This window comes from Ustilago hordei (assembly GCF_900519145.1).
Source record: "Ustilago hordei strain Uho2 genome assembly, contig: UHO2_contig_12, whole genome shotgun sequence".
In the NCBI taxonomy this organism is placed as follows: Eukaryota; Fungi; Basidiomycota; class Ustilaginomycetes; order Ustilaginales; family Ustilaginaceae; genus Ustilago; species Ustilago hordei.
The window spans coordinates 547,342-571,902 of record NW_024545263.1 but is presented as its reverse complement, the minus strand read 5'-3'; the positions used below and the strand labels follow the sequence as shown (position 1 = coordinate 571,902).

General features: G+C 48.9%; 7 protein-coding genes across 7 annotated transcripts; 4 read left to right on the top strand and 3 right to left on the bottom strand.

The window, feature by feature from the left end:
* Nucleotides 1-2,740: 2,740 nt before the first annotated feature.
* On the top strand, nt 2,741-4,169 carry UHO2_05232 (uncharacterized protein; the record flags this gene model as incomplete). Its single annotated transcript, XM_041556234.1, has 8 exons — nt 2,741-2,781; nt 2,878-2,898; nt 3,023-3,079; nt 3,275-3,330; nt 3,500-3,646; nt 3,678-3,814; nt 3,876-3,966; nt 4,084-4,169. 8 exons carry the CDS (start codon nt 2,741-2,743, stop codon nt 4,167-4,169), a joined length of 636 nt encoding a protein of 211 aa, XP_041412168.1.
* Nucleotides 4,170-8,362: 4,193 nt separating this feature from the next.
* On the bottom strand, nt 8,363-10,233 carry UHO2_05231 (uncharacterized protein; the record flags this gene model as incomplete). The annotated part of the gene is made up of 2 exons (XM_041556233.1): nt 8,363-9,056; nt 9,137-10,233. The coding sequence occupies 2 exons, from the start codon at nt 10,231-10,233 to the stop codon at nt 8,363-8,365; spliced, it is 1,791 nt and encodes a 596-aa protein (XP_041412167.1).
* Nucleotides 10,234-10,979: 746 nt separating this feature from the next.
* Nucleotides 10,980-13,467, top strand: UHO2_05230 (uncharacterized protein; the record flags this gene model as incomplete). The annotated part of the gene is made up of 5 exons (XM_041556232.1): nt 10,980-11,713; nt 11,991-12,033; nt 12,199-12,481; nt 12,575-12,832; nt 12,977-13,467. The coding sequence occupies 5 exons, from the start codon at nt 10,980-10,982 to the stop codon at nt 13,465-13,467; spliced, it is 1,809 nt and encodes a 602-aa protein (XP_041412166.1).
* A 3,287-nt stretch (nt 13,468-16,754) lies between these two features.
* Nucleotides 16,755-17,426, top strand: UHO2_05229 (uncharacterized protein; the record flags this gene model as incomplete). The annotated part of the gene is made up of 2 exons (XM_041556231.1): nt 16,755-17,066; nt 17,163-17,426. The coding sequence occupies 2 exons, from the start codon at nt 16,755-16,757 to the stop codon at nt 17,424-17,426; spliced, it is 576 nt and encodes a 191-aa protein (XP_041412165.1).
* Nucleotides 17,427-17,878: 452 nt separating this feature from the next.
* UHO2_05228 (uncharacterized protein) lies at nt 17,879-19,783 on the bottom strand (the record flags this gene model as incomplete). Its single annotated transcript, XM_041556230.1, has 1 exon — nt 17,879-19,783. One exon carries the CDS (start codon nt 19,781-19,783, stop codon nt 17,879-17,881), a length of 1,905 nt encoding a protein of 634 aa, XP_041412164.1.
* Nucleotides 19,784-20,436: 653 nt separating this feature from the next.
* UHO2_05227 (uncharacterized protein) lies at nt 20,437-23,151 on the top strand (the record flags this gene model as incomplete). Its single annotated transcript, XM_041556229.1, has 1 exon — nt 20,437-23,151. The coding sequence occupies one exon, from the start codon at nt 20,437-20,439 to the stop codon at nt 23,149-23,151; it is 2,715 nt and encodes a 904-aa protein (XP_041412163.1).
* A 123-nt stretch (nt 23,152-23,274) lies between these two features.
* On the bottom strand, nt 23,275-24,255 carry UHO2_05226 (uncharacterized protein; the record flags this gene model as incomplete). The annotated part of the gene is made up of 5 exons (XM_041556228.1): nt 23,275-23,511; nt 23,602-23,754; nt 23,843-23,995; nt 24,079-24,121; nt 24,197-24,255. The coding sequence occupies 5 exons, from the start codon at nt 24,253-24,255 to the stop codon at nt 23,275-23,277; spliced, it is 645 nt and encodes a 214-aa protein (XP_041412162.1).
* Between the last annotated feature and the right edge of the window lie 306 nt (nt 24,256-24,561).

Here is a 24,561-nt window from a genome sequence, read left to right as displayed (position 1 = left end):
CCGATCTGATCGGGAATCGGGTGGAGCCAATACAAGTGAGTGACCGGGCAAAAATACCTCCCCCTCGTTGTCATACTTGGTCATAAAGGGGGATGCTCCCACTTCTGGCATGTGCCGATATTTTGTATATATATCAAGCGGGGAGCTCGAGGCTCCCACCAAATTCTTTCCCCTAGGTCAATATAGTATAGTGTTTAGCTCAATAGCTTGAACACTGTGCTTAGACTGTTGTCGACCGCTGAGTGTCGACACCCGTATTCTATCATATTTTCAACAAAAGATTGTTTTTTTTTTTTTTTTTTTTTTTGGCTGGAAAACAGTTTTGCGCTTTTTCAGGTTTGATTTTTCTTTTGTCACATTTGAGGTCAATCTTTCGCCACCAATTCCACCGAGTGATGGACTCAATAAAAAAATGTTGGTCAAGAAGATGTTGAAATCAAAATTATGTATGCAGGCATCTGTCATTGATAAAGTAATGATAAAAGATTAAAAGGAGGACGGATGTCGACACTCAGCGGTCGACGACAGTCAGAGCACAGTACTGCTGCTATTGGGGCAGAAACACTATACTCGATTGACTAACTCATGATAAAAGAAGTGACATTTAGCGACGCTTATCGGGAGATATCAGTCTAAGCACAGTGTTCAAGCTATTGAGCAAAACACTATACTATATTGACCTAGGGGAAAGAATTTGGTGGGAGCCTCGAGCTCTCAGCTCTAAATCTATATACATTTGCGGCACATCCCCAAAAGTGGGTGCATCCTTCTTAATGACAAAGTACGACAACAAGTGGGACCCAGTAGTGCCCGATCCCTCACTTGTATCAGCTTTGCCCGATTCCTTATCAGATCTGTTCGTGTCATCTTCTGTGTCTTGCTGGATCGTTACCTTCAGTTGAAGATGCGTCAGCATTCCAACCTGGATACGCGAGCATTAGCCGAGACACCGAGGGGCCGAGAACATGCCCAGGCAATGAAGACAATGAAGCACATGAGGGTTGCCATACCAATGGATCATGTGCTATACCACAGAAGGTGGCAACTCAGGGGCCCTATAGGAGATAGCTCATCTCATTTGGACATGATCAAAGATAGCAATAAGGTATATATATGCTCATTAAGGATGTAACTGATGAACAAGAAATACAAGACCTTTCTCAAGAACATATGCCTGTGGATATGAGCTTGTTAGTAGCTCCGGACAGCGTATAGCCTTGGTATTCTTCAATTCCTTCAGCACCCCCTCTTGATCCAGAATACTCTTGGTACTGTCAGACCAAATAGTTGTCAGATGTTGGCAAGGTTCTCACTGCTTTGTATCAGGGCAATTGTGAGGCGGCCATCAGCTACTTTGTCTCTCAGGAAGAAGTGTGCAATATCAATATGCTTCATCCTCTTGAAATGCTGCAGATCATTGGCAATGATGTGATCACCTGAAGGGTCACTATACAGTATTGGGATGGTTGGATCAAGAGCAAGATCTCCATTGCAAGAATGCAGTACTGTAGTTACTACTGTAACAAGGATCACAGATGTTTTTGATAGCAATACATAAGTATACTTAGTTTCTGTCAGCAAGTTGCAATCATAATAGATTGCTTCCATTGGAGTGTGTGTGTCATATCACAGCTCACTGACATCTGAAGGCAGTTCATAGCAACCTGCAGTCCAGCTCACAATCATAGAACCAAAGGCAGTTGTCCACTGCAGTCTGGGGATCACTTCAAGCACTCAGTCGACACACTGGACACTCATGTCAATGCCAACAACATCATTCATACCAGCCCTTGGTGTCATTCTAATACATTAATAGTTATTGATTGTGCCAAGCTACCTCTGGATGGAGTGTCCACAGTGGTCAGTTGAAACCTACAATAGCAGTCAATCTATCACAGGTTCAAGTGAGGGAAGTCATAGAGTCCTCTCTACAACATATATTGACAAGAACAGTAATACACAACACATTATCACATATCTTGACAGGATTCGTAATAGATGCATTTCTATCACAGATATCAGGTTTCAGGCACGAGACCTCTGACACTCGCTATGACCGTTTTTACCAAAAACAATTGTAACTAAGCGATCCAACTGTTTTCACAATTATGTGCGCACACTGCACATCCATGCATGTACAGGGTCTTCTGCGCAGACCCTGTGACAGGAACCATACATGGATGGTCTTGTCTATTTTCCCATTCAAGAATGCAGTACTCACATCAAGCTGGGCAGCTTGTAGCCTATATATCAGTGAGCAGGAGTGAGGAGGATGCACACAGTTTGGAGACAAATGCCTGGGCTGAAGGTTTGAACATAGTCTAAGCCAGGTTGTTGTGGGTATCTGTGGGCTATGAACTTTGCCTTGTATTACATGGTGCGCCGTTGAGCGTCAAGCTTCAGTTTGTATACCCATCATACACCAATGAGTTTACCATCAGTAGGAAGGTTGTCACAGGGTCTGCACAGAAGACCCTGGACAAACATTGGGTGTGTCATGCACACACATTTTAAAATCAACTGTGTTGTGGGTTTTGGGTTGATTTTGCTTAAGTTGACCAGAACAAGCCCATTTGGTAGGTTTCACCAAATACACTGCAAGAAGCTTCCATTGGTGTGTACCAGGTTGGACATTCACAGGAGGCCAATGTGAAAGTCAGAGGAGGAGGTCTCCATCACTGAAAGAGGAAGAGACAGGCAGGGGTGATCACATGTGAGGAAGGGGACCAAGCCCAGTAGCATGTGTATGGTTACCACACAGGGGAATGTACTCACACAAGTGTAAGTGGTCATGTGCCTGAAACCTGAGTCTGACGATCCTGGTTGATCTTGGCGAGATCAATCGAGTAAGCTCTTCCTGAACTGTTTTGGTGAAAGGAATCAGAAGGCCAACTTCTGGTAGGTTTCAGTGAAAGGAACCAGAAGACTTATTCCTGGTAGGTTTTGACTGACCACACGACTGTGGAATGGGAATGTCTTGCTAAGGCTATAGCTAAGTATAATGGATTGACACCTGTGGCAGCACGAGTGTTCGTAATGCTGACAGTCCCTCAATGAAGGTGGAAGGTATCTGGGCCAGAATAGAGTATCGCCTACAGATGGAGAGAGACTGGACTGCAGTGTAGAACACCGCCTACAGTTGATGTCCAATGGTGATACAACACATGCACTTGGAATGTCTTTGCAAAGCACTGCTATTGCAATGATACAGAACTAAGTAAAGAGTAAGTTAAGCAGTAAGTAGAGTGGATGGAGAACCACTTGTATACTATAGTGAAATGGGAGTATATATGTGTTTTGGCGATACCGCTCCCCTGCTCCTCCTGAGAAGTGTGTCCCTCTCCTGGACACTGCTCTTCTTCTTCCTGAGTAGTGTCAGTCTCCTCGACACTGCTCCGCTTCCTCCTAGGCAGTAGGATCAACTCCCTACACTTCTCCTAGCTTGTGAATCCTCCTGACCTTGTGGACATATCTCTTGTCCTACTCCCTGTCCACACAGTCACTCCTATCGTCCTCCTCTCGTTCCATGTGGTTGACCTCATGGTCACCCGGTTGTCATGTTCTTCGTCCATGCGGTCGCCCCTACGGCCATCTCCCGCTCCATGCGGTCATCTCTTCAACATGCATGAAACCGTCTCCCCATGTGGTAACCATACACGTGCTCCTGGGTGTCATAGGACCGGATGCACAGGAGGATCTGGAAGCATATGAGGAGTGGCGCAGGAATCGTCAGATTGGGCCGAACAAGGGTCCAAAAGCCAAATCTATCAAGATTGGTAGTAGAGAGGTCCTACAACAGATCTTGCTCAAATTGGTAAGAGCAGGAGCTTACAGCAAAGCCCACCAGAATCAGTAGTATTGTGATTGTATGACAGATCTCACTGAAACCAGCAAGAGGACATCAATATCATGAATGGGTGGCAAGGACATCTGGGTCTGCCACCAATGAAGCAGGGGACCTGCTTGGTAATGAATCCAGGGCTGGTAGATGGGAGAAATGAAAGGGGGTGCAAGCTGTTGCTCCAATGAGGTGGGAATGGCCCCTGTCAATGATAAAACAATGTGTGGACTGTCCATCTGCAGGAAGCACCAGACACGGTGCTGATGAGCAGCACTGCAGGATGGATAGAAGGGATAGAAAGGATGAGGAGGAGGAGGAGCAGTGCTAAAGAGGCATTCCAGAGCAGGGGCAGTGTTGCAGGCAACATTGCAAGAATGGTTATATAACCTCACTCCTCGTCATAGCCATTGAGTGGATCCCCATCCACTCTACACCTTATATCACTAGTTATAGCTTCACAGAAAGTATAGTTAGTATTCTGTCAACAGTTGCAATTGCAGAGCATTGCTTCTAACATAGCACATGTGTTGTATCACTACTCAATGACATCATCTGAAGGCAGTTCATTCTGCAGTCCAGATATCAATCAACACCGAAGGCAGTTCATACTGCAGTCCAGCTCTCTCAATCATTAGAACCAAAGGCAGTCATCCACTGTGGTCCAGCAATCACTCAGTTACTCAGTTGACACACTGGACACTCATGTCAGCATCCACAACATCATCAGCACCAGACCTTGGTGTCATCACACAGCATCTGTTGGTTAAATTGATCATGCCAAGCTACCTCTGAGTGGAGTGTCCCCAGTGGTCAGTCGAAATCTGCAATAGATATCAGTTACAACATATTTGAGCAAAAAAAGTCATAGAAGACTTCTACAACAGATTTCAGCAAGAATAAATATAAAGGCCTTTTACTGCAGATCTTGATAGGATCAGTAGTAGCTATCTTTCTACTATAGATATTGGGTTTCAGGCATGCGACCCCTGACACTGGGCTCGGTCCCCTTCCTCACATGTTATCACCTCCTGCCTGTCTCTTCCTCTTTCAATGATGGAGACCTCCTCCTCCCACTTTCCCATCATCCTCCTGTGAACATCCAACCTGGTACACACCAATGGGAGCTTCTTGCAGTGTATTTGGTGAAACCTACCAAATGGGCTTGTTCTGGTCAACTTCAGTAAAATCAAGCAGAAACCCACAGCACAGTTGATTTTATAATTTGTGTGCACAACACACCCAATGTTTGTCCAGGGTCTTCTGCACAGACCCTGTGACACATCGCTTTTGAGGTGTAAGTTAAGCAACTTGTTATATGCCTCCACCCTGACATTGCATGGGTTGAATTGCTCAGTCAGGCATTGTGTGAAGAACTGCCAATCATGGAACAGTTTTCCTTGGTGCACTTGATTAACACAGAGTTTGGAGGTCCACCATTCACAAGTGTTACCATCCAATTGAGAGCTAGTGTGGTTGATCATGCTTTCGTGGTTGTAGACCTGGTTAAACCTGAACCAGGCCTCAGTCTTGAGGATAAAGATCTTGACATCCTGTGGATTGGACTTTGGAAAAGGGGTGAAAAGTGCCTTAGGTTAGGTGGAGTGAGGTTCCCCTATGACGCTAGTGTCGCCTTCCTCTTCATTGCTGTATAGCTCCGCACAGGGCTTGGTATATCTCGCACCCGTGGGCGAGGTGTACTTCTTGTGGTCTGTGTACAGATATTTGTCTTGGTCCATGAACAACACTGATCTTTGTGGGTGCAGTGCCAGAGTGGGCGTGAGCAGGGCTCCTGACATCGAGTCATCAGCCTGCTCCCTGCTCTCTGACTGATATCATGCTGTTGTCTCTTCTTCACTCAGGCGAGCGCGATGCAACTGGTCCTCACACTGGGCCTGTCAGGAGAACTCTAACTGAGGCCTCCATCAGGGCGAGTAGCCTGTCCAGATTTCTGTTGAGGCCTTTGTCTGTCATGTTTGAATGTGGGGTGCTGCTTGAACGATCCACTCTAATGTCAGCAGTCATGCACCTGAAACCCGAATTCTGCTGGAAAAGCTGGTTCTGATCGATTTCGGTGAAATCTGAAAAGTAATCTCTTTCCGACTGATTTCAGCGAGATATGTTGGAAAGCTGTCTTCCAGCAGGTTTTGACTAACTGCTGTGAACACTTCACTCAAAGGTAGTGCAGCATGCTCAATGTTCTTAAGGATAGATGGGCTTGAGGTATTCTAAGGATATGTCTGTCATTGCCCAAGCATTTGTAAGGCTGACAGCCATAAGATGGTTTTGATTGATGGTATCCGGACCACAGTAGAGATACTACCTTTGGTGTTGATTGGGCTGCCTGGGCTGTGTCAAAGGTCATGCACCTGAAACCCGAAATCTGTAGTAAAAGGCAACTACAACTATTCTTGGCAAGATCTGTAGTAAAAGCCTTCTATTATTGTTCTTGCTGGAATCTGCTGTAGAAGCCTTCTATGGCTGTTCTCACTTGAATATATTGTAACTGAAGGTTATCACAGATTTCAACTGACCACTGGGGACACTCTGTCCAGAGGTAGCTTGGCATGATCAAGGTCCAATAGTTTTATCTGAGGTGACACCAAGGTCTGGTGCAAATGTGCTTGCTTTGACACAAGTGTCCAGTGTGTTGATGAGTTGGTTGATTGATCCCCAGACCGCAGTGGACGACTGCCTTTGGTTGAGATCAAGAGAGCTGGAACAGTATGTACTGCCTTCAGATGGCATCAAGTAGCGTGTGATACAACACATGCACTAAGTAGAAGCAATGCTCTGCAATTGCTGCTGTTGATGAGTCTACTAAGTATACTTGTGTGAAAGTTATAGCTTGTAAAGTAAAGTGTAGAGTGGATGGGGATCCACTTGACTATTATGACAGGAAGGCATGGTTATATAAACATCTTTGCAGTGTTGCCTGCAACTCTGCTCTGGCTCTCTCTCCAGAGAGTACCTTCCTTGTCAAGCACTGCTGCCCCTGTTCCTTTGTGGTTGAGGAAGGCTAGTGTCACTTCATCATTGATAGGGGTTGCCCCACTTCATCCCAGTGGCAGTGCTCCCCCCTTTCATCTACCTCCTGATGTTGGCACCCAACTTCTACATCAATTTCATCATTGTGTAGGGCCCCTGCCTCATCCAGTGGCAACCCATTCTTTGTCCATTGTCCTCCTCTTGTGGGATTGGCAATAGAGGTGTCTTTGAACCAGTTCCTGTGAGGTCTGTCATACAAGTGTGGTACTACTGATCCCACTGAACTCTGTAGTAAGACCTTGTTCCTACCAATCCCAACAAGTTCTGCCATACAGCCATCACTCCTACCAATCTCACTGAACTCTGTTGGAACTCTCCTTTTGCCCAATCCATGATTGTTGCACATAGTCTCTTCATATGAATCCAGTTCTTCCTGCACATCCATCTGGTCCCATGACAGGCTGCAGTATAGGTACTGCCTTTGGGTGACAACAAGATGTGGTGATACAATACACATGCAGAGAGTAGTAGCAATGCCCTGCAATTGCAACTGTTGACAAGAACCTAAGTATACAATATGGTAAAGATATAGCTAGTTAAGAGTAGAGTGGATGAGGATCCACTCAACTACTATGGTGAAGAGAACGTGTGTATATATAGATGTATGCAGTGTTGCCTGCAACACTGCTCTCACTCCTTCTGGGAAGAGTGTAGCCTCTGCTACACTGCTCGTCCTCGTCCTGCTCGTCCTGTCCTGTAGGAGCTCCTCCTTGACACAATTCCAGCTCCTCCAGCTCCTTGTCATCAGGTGAGGACAAGTGCAACTTCATCATTGCCTAGGGGTCTCCCCGACTTCATCCACTTGGCAGAGCCCTCCTCTGCATGCCTCTCCGTGTAAGTTCCTACTCACCATCAGCGATGGCAACGATCCACTTACATCAACTTCATTTGTTGCATAGGGCTCTCTCCCACCTCATCTAAGTGGCGGGCCCCCCTTCTGCATACCTCTTCTTGTGGCTTCTGCTCTCCATCTGTGGTAGTGATGATCCTCCTACAACAGTCCTGTCAATCCTATGAGGACACATGCGTCTCAACACACCAATGGTGTCCTTCTGAGACACAAGCTGCGATATTGGCCGGGTGGGCTCTTCCTGATTGATTCCACTGAACTCGGCAGACTCTGTGACAGGTGTGACAGTTAAAGTGGGAGTATCAACCTGCCACAACTAGAGAGTGTGTCTACATCTGCAAAGATGTGTGGCCTTGAAGTAGATCGGGAAGTGGCCGATCTCTCACCATGTCTGTCCTACCCGATCTTTTACGATATCGGCCTATGTCAACTTTAGCAACATACTGCATCGTATCCTTGAGGGTCATTGCTGGTCGCGAAGCGTTTCATGCAACGACGCAGGTGTGTCGTGGTACGTAACTCTCACTTACTGTGGCATAGGTTTCTCGATGTATCTAAAGGAGCCGAAGATGTTCAGATGCGAGCGCTGTGAGAGGTTGAATGATGTTATTGCAAGTAATGATGGTTTAGAAGTCTAAAGAGTCGCTAACCATACGTGCTTTTCCTGTCTTAGCTTTGCCACCTGCATGCGCTCTGCCGCCCTTTCCAGCATGTGCTTTGCGTCCGTGATGCTTCTCAGCACGACGAGCAGCCTTAGCGCGATCTGAGGCCACCAGCTGAGCAATCTTGGAATCGTCGCCATCGAGCGCAGCTTTTCGTGCCGCTCCACGGGAGATCTTTGGGCCGTTAGCTGCTGCAGCAGCTTTGCGGGCCTTTCGATCCTCCTTGGATTCGGCGGGGTTATCTTCATTGTCTTGATCTCTATCGTCGCCGCGGTCGCTGCCATCTTGACTGACATCCTCTTCATCTTCATCTTCATCGTCTTGGTCTTCGTCCTCGTCATCCTTGGAGTCAGCGATCTGAATTATGCCCTCGGTTGTGCTGAGACGCAAGGCTGACATAAACTGCTCAAGCTCTCGGTCTTCCTTGGTGCCACTGAAGCCACTGGCCTTGGCCAAAAGGTCAAGACGTACATCGGCGCTCTCTGGTGCCGGGCAGGCCTGTTCGCCATTCTGAGCGTCTGGTGCTGTCTTGGGCAGCTTTGTCTGTTTTCGAGCGTGTTCTGGAACCACATCCTGAAAGCGAGGGTACTCGTCAGAATGGTATCGGAAACGCTTGCGGAAGAATCTGCGGACGCACTCGACATCGCGGTCAAAGTAGCTGCACAAGGGAAAGAAAGGCGAACGGGTTAGTGAAGGTTATTCGAGAGGTTCATCCGTTTCTTCAACAAAACAACTTACTATTCTGCATTCTCGTGGTTGATGCTGACCATCTGTGGGAAGTCGATCAAGATAGGCTCTACAGTCACGTCGTTGCCGAGGTGCACTTGACCATCTGACGCTGCATCTTGTTGATCGTCTTCTTCTTGCTCTTCAGAACCTTCTTGAAGATGTTGGTCTTCAGAGTCATCCGTGACTTGCAATGATGCTGGGGCAACTATCCTCTGAAAGCCTTTGCCGCGTTCGATCTCTTGCCCTTCTGCCAGTTCTGCTTCAAGGCCCGGCTGATTCTGCTGTGCTTCGAGTTGCTGCCTTGTGCTTGTGCTCTTGGGTTGTGAGACGTTGGCTGATTGTGCTCTATTTGAATCTGACTCGTATTCGTCGTCGCTGGGATTTGCAACCTCGCGAATGAGCAAATTGAACTCGTTGAAATCACCATGGATGAGACCTGCTCTTGCGAGACGAACGATAAGTTTCATGAGAGCGGAGTAGAGGAGTGGGATCTGATCTGGTGGAAGGAGGGCAATCTGACGCAGTGGGAAAGCATCGATGAAAGACATGACAATGCAGTGACGGGCTTGATCGATGGGTTGAGGGACAGGAAAGCCGTGTTGGTGGAGGATCTTCATGAATGCGTACTCCTTAGCAGCAGCTAAACGACTCATGTACATCCAACTGGCGCTCTTGCGTTTGCCCATGTAGTCACGCTTCTCCTTGATGGCTCTGAAACTGATGCGACCGAGGCGGTGGATCTTGAGGACTCTCTGCTCTTGATGTGGTGAAGAGACGATCATGATATCACTCTCCTTTCCGACGCCGATACGTCTGCCGACTGCAGCTACGCTGTCACGTTTGGAGAAGGCACGGAGAGCAAGGTAGTCGTATCCACCATATGTGAGACGATAACCGTCGTATTTGGTGTTCTGTACACGTGCGATGAGATTTCGTTTGGCGAGCGATCCGAGCAGCTTGTTGATACCTGAGTGATGAAGGCCACAGATTTGAGCGGCGAGCGTGGAGGGAACGACTTGATGGTTCTTGGAGCCCATCTCTACTGCAGTCAGCACACGGAACTCCTGACTGGAGATGTAACGTAGATCGGTGGCGTCGAGCCTCATAGTGACGAATGCGTGCTTGGAGGGCTTCCAAGTCGAAGCGCTGTCCGGTGAAGGGTATAGTAGATGATGGTAGTGATGGCGAGCAAGTTGACAGCAAGATCGAGAAGAAATATCAGCTTGACGTTGTCCAAGATTTTTCATAGGACCGTGAAGGTTTTTCTCCACAGGGCGTACAAGTATTTTTACCCAGCTGTTAGATCATTCTCTTACACACACAGCAGTGAAATGACGAGGGCTAAAGACGGCGATCTAAAAGGGTTCTTTTAGTTGAAGTAGATAAAAGCTACACAAAGCATAGAGATGGTGAAGGTAGTGCTTACGGCCGAGTAAAAGGCTTGAGCATCTGAGCACGGACCACATGTGTCACAACCTACTCAAGACAAATGCTTTGTTATGCTCTGCAGTCGATGCGGCTCTCTGCCACTCTTCTTTTATATATATAGACTCCTTCTCTCTCCTCGCTCTCTCTCTCCCCCTATCACCATTATCATCATCAATCACACGAAAACTTTAACTGGCTCCCAACGTGGGGCTCGAACCCACGACATTCATCCATCAAGAGTCCAACGATAAGCATAATGCTGCCATCAACATGAGCAGGACAGACAGGAAGGGAGGAGAGAGATGATGATCAAGCAGCTGTGACTGCAGGCAATGGTTGGGAGGAGGGTTGGCTTACACAGGTGGTCAGGATACTACAGTTAGCAAACCTGGCACTGACAGCAGAGGAGGCAATTGTACAGGCAATGGGTCTCGTCAGCATTAGCAATCAAGCTCCAAGAGGGGAGGCAGAGAAGATTCCCAAGGATGTCTTGAGTGCTATTGCACACATTAAGAAACTTAGTGATAACAACTGGCACACCTGGGAGCCCACCTTTATCGACTGTCTGCAACAGGTGCATAATGCAAAGGAGATCTTATACAGCAAAATAGCACCTGGAAGCAAGGGATATGATGAGGACCTGGACAAGGTGCTGGTAGGTCTTATCCATGCTTGCTGTGATCACAGCCTGGAAAGCTGCATCGACACATACACCATCAGGGGTGTGGATGAGGAGGCCCAACTTGGAAGTATGCTTTATGCTAAGCTTAGGAAGGCACTAACATTGAATGACATGGTGAAGCAAGCAGGCCTGCAGGACTGCATCCACACCGTATGCCTGTACAATCGGGATGTTGTCAGACTAGGCAAGGAACTTGACTCCATTTGGAATGATGCTGCACATCTTGGGAAGCGCCTTGATGAGGACCTAAAGAAATCCATGCTCTACTGTTGCATGGCACAAGATTGGTTCTATGCCAACTCTGTTGATGCACTCAAGATGGCCAAACCAGACTGTAAGTATGATGAAGCCTACCATGCACTTGCCAAGAAACAGCAGGATGGTGAGATTTCAGGTCATATCAGAGGAGCAGCCAGGGTTGCTACAAGCACAGAGCAAGGGGGTACCAGTCAGGTGGAGCAGGGGCCCAGGGGCAGGTGTGATCTGCATAATCCCTCAGCTCCTCCAAGATGCTATGCATGTGGGGGACCCAATCATATCACTCGTAATTGCACAAACACCAACAACCACTCTGCACCAAACACGAATGAACCTGCTGCTTGTATGGCACAGGAAGCGAGTCACTAGGAACTTGGGTGCACCTTCCTAGCGATCAACAGGGGGGGAGCAATCGGCATACAACACCTGGATTGTTGATTCAGGTGCAACTCATCATATGGTAAATGATGAGAGAATGCTGCTCACCTCAATGAGCAAGGACAGTCAGATCAGTATGGCAGGGGATGAAAAGCTTCAGGTAAAAGCCATAGGAGATGCCTCCCTTCAGGTCGGTGAGGCTACCATCCAGCTATTGGATGTGCTCTACATGCTGAAGCTCAATTCTAATTTATTGTCTGTACAAGGCTTGATCGAGAACAGTGCATGAGTAATCTTTGAAGAGTCTGGGACTACCATAAAGCAGAACAATGGTACCCAAGTGCAATTCAGGAAGAACAGGAGACAAGGCTGCTTCGACGTGCGAGGACAAGCACTGGCTTTGGAGCTGGAGGAGACAACCAACAATGTCCCAGAGGACAACCAGAACACAGGAAACCAAGACAACAACTCAAAGGAAGACAAAGATAGCTACCTCTGGCATGAGAGGTTTGGACACCCAGGACGAGATAAGACAAGGCAAATCTGGGCACACTACCTCAGCACTGATGAGAGAATGGAGCATGAATCAAAGCACTGCAACACATGCAGTCAAGGGAAACAGACCTGAGTGCGGATGAGCCAATCGGAGTTGAAGAGAGCAGAGGTGCCACTAGAGTTAGTACACATAGACTTGATGACAGATCTTAAGGGCCATGCCAACTACCACTATGCACTAGTTGCTGTGGACAACTTCTCCTCCCTGATCTACATGGAACCACTCTGCACTAAGAGTGCTGCACTCCCAGCACTGAGAAGGTGGATCACCAGGATGGAACAAGCAACAGACAGGAAACTCAAAACACTCTGCAGTGACAATGGAGGAGAGTGGTGCAGCTTAGGAGCTGAAGACTGGCAAACTCAAGAGGGTTTCAAGTGGCAAAAGAGCATCCCGGGGATCAGTGTCTAGAATGGATGGGCAGAGAGAGCAATCAGATTGGTCCAAGAAAAGATGCACTCAATGCTCATTGGTCGAGCTTGCCCCAGAGAGTTGTGGCCATATGCAATCACAGCAGCAGCACATGTGATGAACCTCACCCCATCAGCCACCAAGACCATCCCCCATGAGGCCTTTTATGGAACCACCACACACAAGCTGGCCCAGCAGCTGCAAGTCTTCGGATGCTTGGCATGGGTCCATGTTCAATGGAAGGACCAGCAGGGCAAGTATGGGGCTAGAGCAAAGCCAGCCATCATGATTGGATATGATGATGAGCACAAAGCATGGAAGTTTTGCAACCCAGACCAGCCTGCATCAATTCAATGGAGCAACTCAGCAACGTTCCATGAGGACAAAGGATGGAGTGATCACCAACAGGAGGCAGTCTGGCCCATGGTGACCATGGAGGTTGAGGAGGAGGGTGCCACACCAGCCATAGTGGAGGAGGAAACCAGATCAGAAGCCACAGTGGAGGATCTCCTACCAGCTGTAGACAGCACAGTAGGCACCACCAACACAGCAGTACTGAACCTGGACCCAACACTTGGGGAAGCAATGAATGGTGAGGATGCCCAGCTCTGGAAGGAGGCAATATGAAAAGAGCTGGAAGGACTCAAGGCAATGGGGACTTGGGAGGTGGTGAATCACCCGCCAGGAGTACCACTCGTGGACTCTAAGGTTGTGCTTTGGCTAAAGCTCGATGCTGATGGTGTGCCCATAAAGCACAAGGCATGACTGGTGGCGAGGGGCTTCACACAGAGAGAGGGAATCAACTACCAGGAAACCTTCTCTCCAGTAGCACCCCTCAGAGCAATCAGAGCTATCCTAGCACTAGCAGTACAGAACAACTGGGAGGTGCATGCACTGGATATCACAATGGCCTACTTAAACTCCAGGTTAAAAGAAGCGATCTATATGAAACCACCAGAGGGATCAGGAGTAGCACCCAGACAGGTATACAAAGTGGTCAAGGGCCTGTATGGCCTAAAGCAGTCTGGGCAAGAATGGAACCAGGAGTTCGACAGGTCTTTGTGACACATGGGATTCTTCCAGGTAGAGTGTGCTCCCTGCATCTACACCAAGGGATGGGGTGAAGATATGGCCATTGTGGTCATCTACATTGATGATACATTAGTCATAGCACCATGGCTGGAAACAGTCCTAAAGGTTAAGAAGCAGATTGGTCAGAGATGGAAGATGGAAGATAGTGGCAAGGTCTCTCACTTCCTCAGCATCAAAATCAGTCGAAACTGTACAATGTGCACCATGACGATTGGTCAGTCAGGGTACATTGACCAAGTGCTGGCTAAGCACCTGGACAAATGCACCAAGCCAACCATGGTTCCAATGCAGAGCATACTGGAGGGAACCCTTGTCGCAAGTGCAGCACAACAGAAGGAGTATCTGGTGATCATTGGCAAGCTGCTCTGGGTTGCCAACAGCACCCAGCCTGACCTTAGTCTCACCATGAGCATCCTCACTAGACACATGTGCGAACCATCTCAAGAGCATTATCAGGCAGCACAACAGGTCTTATGCTACCTCAAAGACACAAAGAATGTTGGATTAGTTTATAGGGGAAATATGTCGCAAGAGCCACTGATTGCGCATAGTGATGCAAACTGGGCAAGTGATGCCACCATTCAGAGAAGGAGTATGTCATGGGCCTGGATGCTCAAGAAGCAGGAGGGTCACAGGTTCAACAGGTATTGAAGATCTAGTTGAGATCAGTAGAGAGCATGGTCGTAGTGCAGTCTCCATGGAGACCATGGACTCCTACGGACTCACATGCAAAGGAGGGCCAAGCACAGCCATGAGGAGGACCAAGCTCAAGGAGCAGGCACAGCCACGAAGAGGACCAAGCTCAAGGAGCATGCAGATGGTTACCACTCAGGGGCTCGAGAGACAAGAGCCAAAGGAACTGTCACTGATCAAAGGAGAAGGAGCAGTGTCGAAGGAGTCAACACCAGGTCATGAGGAGGAGGAGCAGTGTCAAAGGAGTCGACACCAGGTCATGAGGAGGAGGAGCAGTGTCGAAGGAGTCGACACCACGCAAGAGGCACAGGGGTGCCAAGCAGGAGAGGCCCCTGAGCAGTACTCGATGAAGAGGGTACTCTCTGGAGAGAGAGCAGGAGCAGCATCGCTGGTGATGCTGTGAAGAGGTATATAACCATGCTTTCTCATCATCATAGGTTGAGTGGATCCTCATCCACTCTACTCACCATAACTAGTTATCACTTCAGCATAAGTATATATTAGTTTCAGTCAGCATAGCAGCAATCCATCAAAGGTTGCTCCTCATCGTAGTGTGTGTGTTGTATCACCACTACCTGACATCCGAAGGCGCCCATAGCAGGTTAGCGGTCCGGATCAAGATAGAACCGAAGGCAGTAGTCCACTGCAGTCCGGGGATCACTTCAAGCATCAAGTCAACACACTGGACACTTGTGTTGATGCCACCAACCTTATCACCAACACCATCAACCTCATTATCATCGACATCACCAATCTCATCACCAACACCATCAACCTCATCATCATCAACACTCACACCAGACCTTGGTGTCATCATAACATTGATATTGATCGTGCCAAGCTACCCCTGAACAGAGTGTCCACAGAGGTCAGCCGAAACCTATGATAGTATATCCAACGAACACCACCTGCTGTCACTGCGCAACTTGATAGTCACCGATACCGAGACAATAGCTGTCGCACAGTTTGATAGTCACCAAGTATCTCGACAGACCGACCTGGGTTTCAGGCGCGAGACCCCTGACAGAGTACATCAGGGTCAGTGGCGTTAGTGTATGGGAACCCGGTAGCCTGGAAGTCAGCAACACAAAAATGCATATCATTGTCCACTGTCAAGGCAGAGTTCATTGCAGCCACGGAAGCAACACATGAGGTGCTCTTCCTCAAGCAGCTGCTACACTCGATTGGCATTGCCACAGGCACCCCAATGGTCTACTCAGACAACACTGGTTGCATACAGGTTAGTAAAGACCCAGCACAGCACTGGAAGCTTAAGCACATTGACACCAAGTATCACTTCATCTGTAACAATGTTCAAGAGGGAAGGGTGCAAATCAAGTATGTGGACACCACAAGGAATTTGGCAGATGTACTCACCAAGCCAATCAGGAGACAGGCAATGCAGCAAGCAAGATCTGGGCTACACCTGCAAATACTGGCAGTGGCATACAAAACAGAGTCCCTGAGCTATGCGATGATGTTAAAGAATGGAGGATATACCTTGAAACAACAGCATAATGAATGGGGTACATATGCTGTTGAGGGGGGGAGTTGAAGTAGATAAAAGCTACACAAAGTGTAGAGATGGTGAAGGTAGTGCTTATGGCTGAGTAAAAGGCTTGAGCATCTGAGCATGGACCACATGTGTCACAACCTACTCAAGACAAATGCTTTGTTATGCTCCACAGTCGATGCAGCTCTCTGCCACTCTTCTTTTATATATATAGACTCCTTCTCTCTCCTCGCTCTCTCTCTCCCCCTCTCACCATTATCATCATCAATCACACGAAAACTTTAACTCTTTTTTCGTGGCATCTCAACTGCACATGCGTTTGCCGTTTGCGAGTGGAGAAATCAACTGTGAAATGGCAGTTGAGCAGGTCTAACATCCAAATTCGGCAGTTTTATTCAGCCTTGAGCTGAGTTGGTCGGTTGTCATCATCAGCCTACATGATCGTCAGCCTACATGATTGTCGTTCTTCCTCACACTATCTCTCTCTACTACCAACAATCTAGACGGACCGACACTTTGTTCAACTTCATCCAACACAAGCATCTCGCAGCGCTGTTATTGTGCTAAGGAACACGGCTACTTTTTAAAAAAGCACCGCCACACTAGATCCTCAAACATGCACGCAAGACTCGTAGCTGTCACCGTGGCATCGCTCTCCTTGGCTTCTCAAGCTCTTGCCTGGGGATGTATTGGTCAAGACTGTAAGCAGGCTGCCAACCAGATCGCCTTCTCGGTACCAGAGCCTGCCGTTAAGGATGGCAAGTCGCTCACATGGGGCCCCACACCAGGACAGGGATGGCAGTGGGCCAGCTGTGGATCCGGCGATGAGATCGTCGATGTAGAAAGCATTGTTGTCAGCCCTGACCCGCCTGTCCCTGGCCAGAACCTGACCGTGCGCGCCAAAGGAACGGTCAAGGAGGAAGTCAGCGTAAGTATATCCCATTGAATTCCCCCCTTCCCCACTCGCATCCTTGAACGTAAGCTGAGCTTCTACCTCTCTCTCTTCACTACTTGAACCGTATAGGACGGCACATTTGCCGATGTTGTAGTCAAGCTTGGTCTCATCAGGCTCCTAGCACGCCGATTCGATGTCTGCGAAGAGGCAAGAAGCAATAACGCCGATCTTCAATGTCCCATCTCTCCTGGAAACTACCAGCTCGAACAAACCGTTGCCTTGCCTCGAGAAATCCCTCCTGGCAAATTCAATGTTCACCTTACTGGTGAGAATCAAGATGGCTCCAACCTGCTCTGTCTCGATCTCAGCATCCAGTTTGGATTCCGTCGCTAAAGCGCACATCTGACTGATGCTATATGAAATCATAACTGCCAATTAGCTTGTTCAACCCTGTTAGGGGCACAGTAACATAGCGCCAATGTAAAGCATTCTAAGCAAAGTCTAGTAGACGCACAGATCTCCTCTCGCGTGAACACGTCATGTTGCAGTGACCCAGTGCTTCAATGAGCAGCATCACACCATCAGCATGCCAAGATGATGAGTGAAATGTCCAATGATGTGCGAATGCGATTTCAGAACGAGAGTCGAGTAAGCAAGCGAGCAACGACAAAGTGATGCAGTCCCGGTAGAGACAGTGAAAAAGACGAGATGAGATACAAGATGCGTTGTGCGTTGTGCGTTGTGCGTTGTGCGTTGTGCGTTGTGCGTTGTGCGTTGTGCAGGTGCAGAGAAGGATAAAAGTGCAAGCAAAGATTCAGAGTGGTCGGATGAGTATGTGATCAGAACTACTTGAAAGTGAGAATGGCTAGCCCGACCTGCGTGCCGACCGAAACGACAGCGCCCTTGGGGATGAGGCCGGCTTTGTTGTCTGACTCCCACCAGGTGCGACCTCTAGTCAAGCGGTTGATCCAGCCAAAGCTGTCCTCATCAATGGCAAAGCGGTGAACACCTCGGTCAGTCTTGATGCCGTCCTTGGTGCCGTTGCCACGGTAGCGCGAGTGGGTAGCTCCTCGAATCTCCCATTCACCTTGATACTCTGGGTGTAATGAGACCGAAACCGAAGCGACTTCAGATGTAGCAATACAACCAAGGGGCACCTCTCGTTGATGCTCAAGGAAGTCCAGCTGGATCGAGCCAGTCTGAGACTGCGCCTCTACTTTTACCAGCTCAGTCTTGCCGAGACCAGGAGCATCAAGCCTCTGGAGATCTGGTTTCTCGATTTTGATGGCTGCTTCGATCCTTCCGGTCGAGGAACGTAATGAGAGGGTATGGTTGACATTGAAGACGGCGCCTTCGGCAATGATGCCTCCGTTCAGCGACTCCGACCGCAAGGTGGTGGCGCGCAAGTTGGTGTGCTGCCCAACACGGATGTGACCATTTTGAGTCTGTAGGCTGAGGTCGTAAGCGGCTTCAAGTTTGGAATCTTGATCAATGTCAAGGTGACCATTAACAGACTTGAGCTCTACAGATTGAGCTTCGAAGGATCCACCGACATGAAGCTTGCCGTTGACGGTAGTCAGATGAATGTCGGCAATGGCACGAATGGAGGAGGAATGCAACTTGCCTACTTGCGTTCGTGCATGTAGCTTGCCAAAGTAGAAGTCTGGCCTTGCTGGCGCAGCGTCGCCTCGATTCAAGCCTCGCGATGCAAGTCGTCTCTTCCCATCAGGGTCAGACTGGAAGAGGTCAATATTAGAGGCTCCGGCATCGATGGAAAGCGTTGGAATGTTGATGTGCGGTGGAAGGATGAGCTTGACGTCGTAGATGAGTGGGCTTTGATCGGCTGCTACTGCCTTAGCATACGTTAAGATTTCAAGACCTTCGTCGTAGAGACCGCGCTTCATTTTGGCGACCAAGCTAGTCTCAAAGAGATTCTTATATGCTTCGTCGTAGCGAGCAGTCACCTCGACCTTAAGGAGGTCCTTTTCGGCTGCTGAGACATGGGCAGTCTGGTGAACAACAGTGATGCTACCGGGAACACTGCCGGCTGGTTGTGGTCGGTCATCTCGGAGCGGATCGACGTCGACAAAGATGGACTCTGTGGATGCGAAGCTATCCTTGGCCTTGTTGGGATTCAGGAGGAAGCTTGATGTTTCCATGCACTGGACTCTATTCGTGCCTTTGATCGAAGCGCAATTGTGCCATTGCCATTTGGCCTGTTGAACTATAAGACCATCCTCGTGAAGCGGTGCTGGCTTTGTTGTTGGGATGTGAGAGTAATCCCAGTCCTGATGCAATCCAGCACCGATGTTGTCTGAGCCAGTCTGTGTGAGCGAAGGGCCGGTGAAGAGGACAAGGATCCAGAGAGCTATGATGAAAAAGCTCGCCTGTGCAAAACGATTCGAAGGCCAGCAGCGCATCGCACCTCTGAAGCAGCCGGAGAAAGCAGTGTTCCATGTCAGAAGATCGCCCGAGCTAGTGCGCGGTAAGCAAGCCTGGATGTGTTCCTTGGTGGTACGCGATAGTGTGAGCCATTCCGCAGGGTTCCATTTGGACCGAGAGCGTGCATCTACGCGAATTGTATCGTCATATGAAGGTGGCAGGGGTGGGTACTTGGGTGAAGATGCGTCGGCAGCGGGTTGTTCCTCAGCTAGACTATCATCGATGGCGAAGCGATTGTCAAGCTCGACTGCATCGCTATCAAGCAGAGGCTCTTGATCTCTATCGAGCGAACGACGTCTTCTATCCATGCTGGCAAGCTCTGGCGAGACGCCAAATCAGACGAGGCGTAGCTCCTCGTCGTCGCACAAAGTCGGGCGGAGTACGGATGTGAAACAAAAGGACGGAAAGAGCAACGGAAACTGAGATACCTTTTCCGCTCGTGGTGACTGCTGCTTGTAGTGGCTGCTGCTCGTGGTGACTGCTGCTGTCGCTGGCTATGTGCTAGAGAATGTGGGTAGTACAGGATGGTGGAGGTAGGAATGCAAGATAGTGAGTGTGGTGGCCAATTCCAAGAGACCTTTACTTCCACTTGCCGAATCCAAATCCTTGGCACAACTTAACTACGATCTAACATAAAATGCCAGGTCGAAACCCTGGGTGTCAACTTAAATGCGATCTAACAGTTGCAAATTTAAACTAGATTTAACAAGAGCAAAAAAATTCAAAATTCAAAATTCAAACTAGATCTAACAGAATCGGATCTCGGCTTTGTTTTGTGCCAAAAAGAGATTCGACACTTGTTCTAACAAGTCGACAAGACCTCCTTCTATACTCTATCCTCTTGCGTCCACATGCTTTTCATTGACCTTGGAGCTCTAAGTAGGTCTTGGATTGAAACAGAGCTCCGAAAGCATCCGACATCCTATTTGCTGCGGTGCCTTTGGCCGCGATGCTGCAAATCATGGCGGTCAGCGCTGTTGGTGCAACAAGACGAGCACTGCTAGCTGGCATTGAGCAGCAGCTTCCAAAAGGCCTCGCAAGAAGCTACAGTAGCGTCGAAACATGGTTCAGCATTCATGTACCAAAGGCAAACAGAAGCAGCAACCGACGTCAAGGATTAAACAGCAAGCAGCGATCTGTGCGACCCAATCATATGACCAACAAGCAGCGTTCTTCACAGACAGCCAGCACATCCTTTGGCCAGCCACGTGCGAGACGGGTGATTGCGCTGCGACGACCAGAAGTGCAACAGGCTTCAACATCAAACGCATCCGATGGACCGCTCCATGACTTACAGAAGGCCATCGACGGTCAAGATCTCGCTTCGATATGGTCTGCTTGGCAAGAACTCGGTGAACACATCCGCAGTCTTGGAATAGACGAGCATTCCAAACTTCTTGGTTTGTGCACCTCATACGCCGCTGGGATGAGTGATAGGGATCAAGCCAAGCAATCGTGCCTACGCTTTGGCGAAATCGCAGAAGCAGCGTCGTTCACTGGGGATGGCGACCTGATCTGTGGCTGGTTTCGCGTGCTCTTAGCAAATGGACAAGCCGATGATGTCATCCGAATCTGGGAACAACTTGTCGGCTTACGACTGGCAAATGGGCCCATTCCCAGCAAGTTGCATCGTGCCTCGGAAGCAGAAGAAGCTCAGGAGAGCAACAGCGAGAGATTCATCCGTATCGACGAATCAGCACAAGGCGAAAGGATCGACCTTCACGACTTGGTATGTCTTGTTGCCTTTGCCTGCACTAAATCTTGCCGTGCAATGGATTTTGTCAACCTGTTCGACAGGATCGAGTTTGGCTCTCCTTTCCGACTCTTCTTCAACATGACCCGGGCCAAGCGCCTGTTTGAATCGATGCGCATATGCAAAGGGCCATCGTCGGACTTGGTTTGCAACACAGATTGGAGCCTCGTCCAGTCCATGCTTTGGAGCATCGAGCTAGGCCGAGGACTATCTTCGGGCTCAGGTGGTCCGCAACGCATAGCCAGGCTCCTGGGCTCTCTCTTTTCGATGGGACAAGTGGATGAAGCCGAGTCTATCTTGCAAACTGCGATGAGCGCTGTCTCACAACCTCGTGCATGGCTTAGTGTGGAGAGGTGGCATAGCAGCTGTACAGCTTCAGCAGGCAAGAGAGTGCAGTGGACAGAAAGTTGTTGGTCAGTTTGTCTTTCGGAATTCATTGCATGCGGACGTATGGATGTAGCGATGCAAGTATGGTGCAAATATCACGAGTTACGACTGCATCCATCGGCGAGAGTCTGGAATGCTTTGTTGAACGGGTACGGAAGAGCGAAAAACTATACTGCAGCGTTACAAACTTGGTCTGCTGCCATCAAGCAAGCCTGCACTGAGGAAGAGGCCGGGTTGAGAGCTTGTAAGCTACCGGACGAAATCATGTACACGACCATGATCGACAACCTTTTCCGCGCCAAGAAGATGGATGAAGCCATGTCGCTTTTCTCCGAGATGATTGCTAAAAGTGATCGTAATGGAGGAAAGCTAGAGGTACGCACCGAGACTTTTAATGCTGTTGTCTTTGGTCTCTTTATCAATGGCAAACATCATCAGGCTCGAGCTGTATTGGATGAGATGTTGACTAAAGGTCCAGCACCGAGCATTGGGACGATCAATATTTTCCTACGAGCTTATGCAAGGATTGCAGATTTGCAGTTGTTGGCCGAGACATTGCGACTTGCTGATAAGCTCAAGCTTAGGCCTGATGTTGTTACCTTTACCACCATCCTCGATGCTTTGTTGAGGAGTGGTGGAGAATCTGCGAGGGATGCCGTTTCCAAAACGCTTGGTATGATGACTAGTATGCGAGTTCAACCGAACGTGATTACCTACACATCCATGATCAAAGCCTGTCTGGTGGGTGCTGAAGCGGCACAGTTGGACATGGCCTCACAGAGCATGCTTGGTGATTCTAGAAGTCCAACTAGACGGCAAGCAGGTCAAGAGCAAGTTTCCATCGCAGCTGCACTAGACTTGCTCGATAGAATGATCCAAGCCAAGATCGCACCCTCCGAGGAGACCTACACTGCACTTATTGGTGGATGCCTGCAGAATCCGGAAGCGGTTGCACATGCCTTCGCAAGCAAATCGATAGCTCGACACTACTGCGCTCCTCCCAAGCCTCTGCGCCGACTCAAGGAATCCAAGGAAACCGTTGATCAATGGATGCAACAGTCACCAGAGGTCGCACTTGCATTGTTGCTACTCGAACACATGAAGGCTCGCAATCTCACTGCACCACCCATCGCACTGCGACATTTGATCGAAGCACTTTGCAATCCACGCAGGGATCAAGCTGCATTCAACCGATCCATGGATTTGATGGATGATATTCTACTTCGAACGCAACCACCCGAGCCTTCGCGTGGGATGGGACCATTCGCATCGGCCGTATTGGAGAGCAAAGAGGTCTCAACATCCTCCTTGCATGCACCGAGTCACAAGACATGGATTGTTGTCTTGAGCTCTCTCATTGACCGGTTGGAGAAGGGATCGGGAGACAGGGCAGCGCGGGTTGCTTGTGGCAAGGTTTTGTCTTTGGCGAGCCGGTTGGTTCGCGAGATGGGATCTCTATCGGGCGCTGAGGGTGGTTTGTCACTGTCGCGACTCTATGAGAGAGCGGCTTCACTGGTTTCCAGAGTCGCTCGCTGAGCGTCACTCGATGTGAGACCAAAGCAATGCGATGCAGATGAAAGCAATGCGATGCAGATGAAAGCAATGCGATATGAACACGGTTTGCAAAACAGAATCTGACATGCTGTCTGATGCCCACTTTTATGCAAGGAGAGCATGTCTCTCTTGGAGCCTTGGTTTTGCTGGTTGACTTTGGGGAGTTGCCTCTTGCTCCTGTTGCTTCCAGACGGGTTGGGTTGATGGTGCGGATGGCAACTCGACTGTCTTTTGTGGCTCGTCGATCCGGATGGCTGCTTCGCGTTGGAGCCCTTCGAGTTCGGACTGTACGGCATCTTCTTGTTCTGCTGTAATTTGAGTTGCCAGCATCTGGTCGATTTGCTGGGGAAAGCAAGTTTGCATTCGTCTTTTTGTGTCAGCCGGCGGGTTGCTTGCTCGTAGGCAAGAAGAGCAGGAATGCAAGATGCGTACCCTTTGATAAGTCTGTGCCTCAGCAGTTTCTTCCAGCAATCGCTCGACAGATTCAGGGTTGATCTCTTTGTGAATCTGCTTAAGGACTGCGTTACCTTGTTGTAAGCCTAGCATAACGCATTGTTGGATTTGCGAGAATTCGATTGAAGAGACCTAGGATGCAGCATATTGAGACAAGGTCAGTGCTTTGTATATATATATGTGCATGCGCTGGGCCTCGGTAGAGGTAGGCGTGACTTACCAGGCCTTCCAACGTCTCGAGCTGCGAATGGGTTTTTTGTATCAAACTCTCCTGGTATTTCCTGCTGCGTAATGCTGTCAAGGCTCTGGACCTGTCGCCTTTGGCTAGGCATTGTCGTGCAATCTCATGTTCTCGGTCGAGGATGGTTTGGATCTAGGATTGGTCGGAGGTCAAGGTTAATGTGGTCAGCATATTGATTGAGCAAGTGGAAATCGAGGTGGAGAATTGGAGCTCACCTTTCTTTGATATTGCTTGATTCTGTCTCGTTGAAGCTTCAAGCTGCAGTGACAAAGAGCAAGTTAGCTGCAGTAGGTTCAAGGGTCAAGAAAGCAACACTTGTCCTGCTGCACTTACTCCAGAAGAGCTCGATCATGGGGTGTAATCTTTGGACCCTTGGAGCTAGTTGCGCCCATCTTGCTTGGATACGGTCTGCTTGTCGAAAAGAGGCTCGACGCTATCGTTGCAGCTAGGGAACTGAAGGTTGTGGCAAGCGCGATGGCGTGGCTAGCGATGAGATTGTGGTCAAGATCGAGATGATGGAGAAGAACAAAATCGACTGAGCAGGTTGCGAGAGGTGTTAGGGGATGTACCCGATCTCTAGTTAGATCGGCTCTGTCCTATCTCCGATCAGATCGGCTTTGCCCGATCTCTTCTTTCGTATCCGCTTAGGTCAAACTGGCATCATCATATTGGATCGTTAGCTTGAGTATCAACATGCT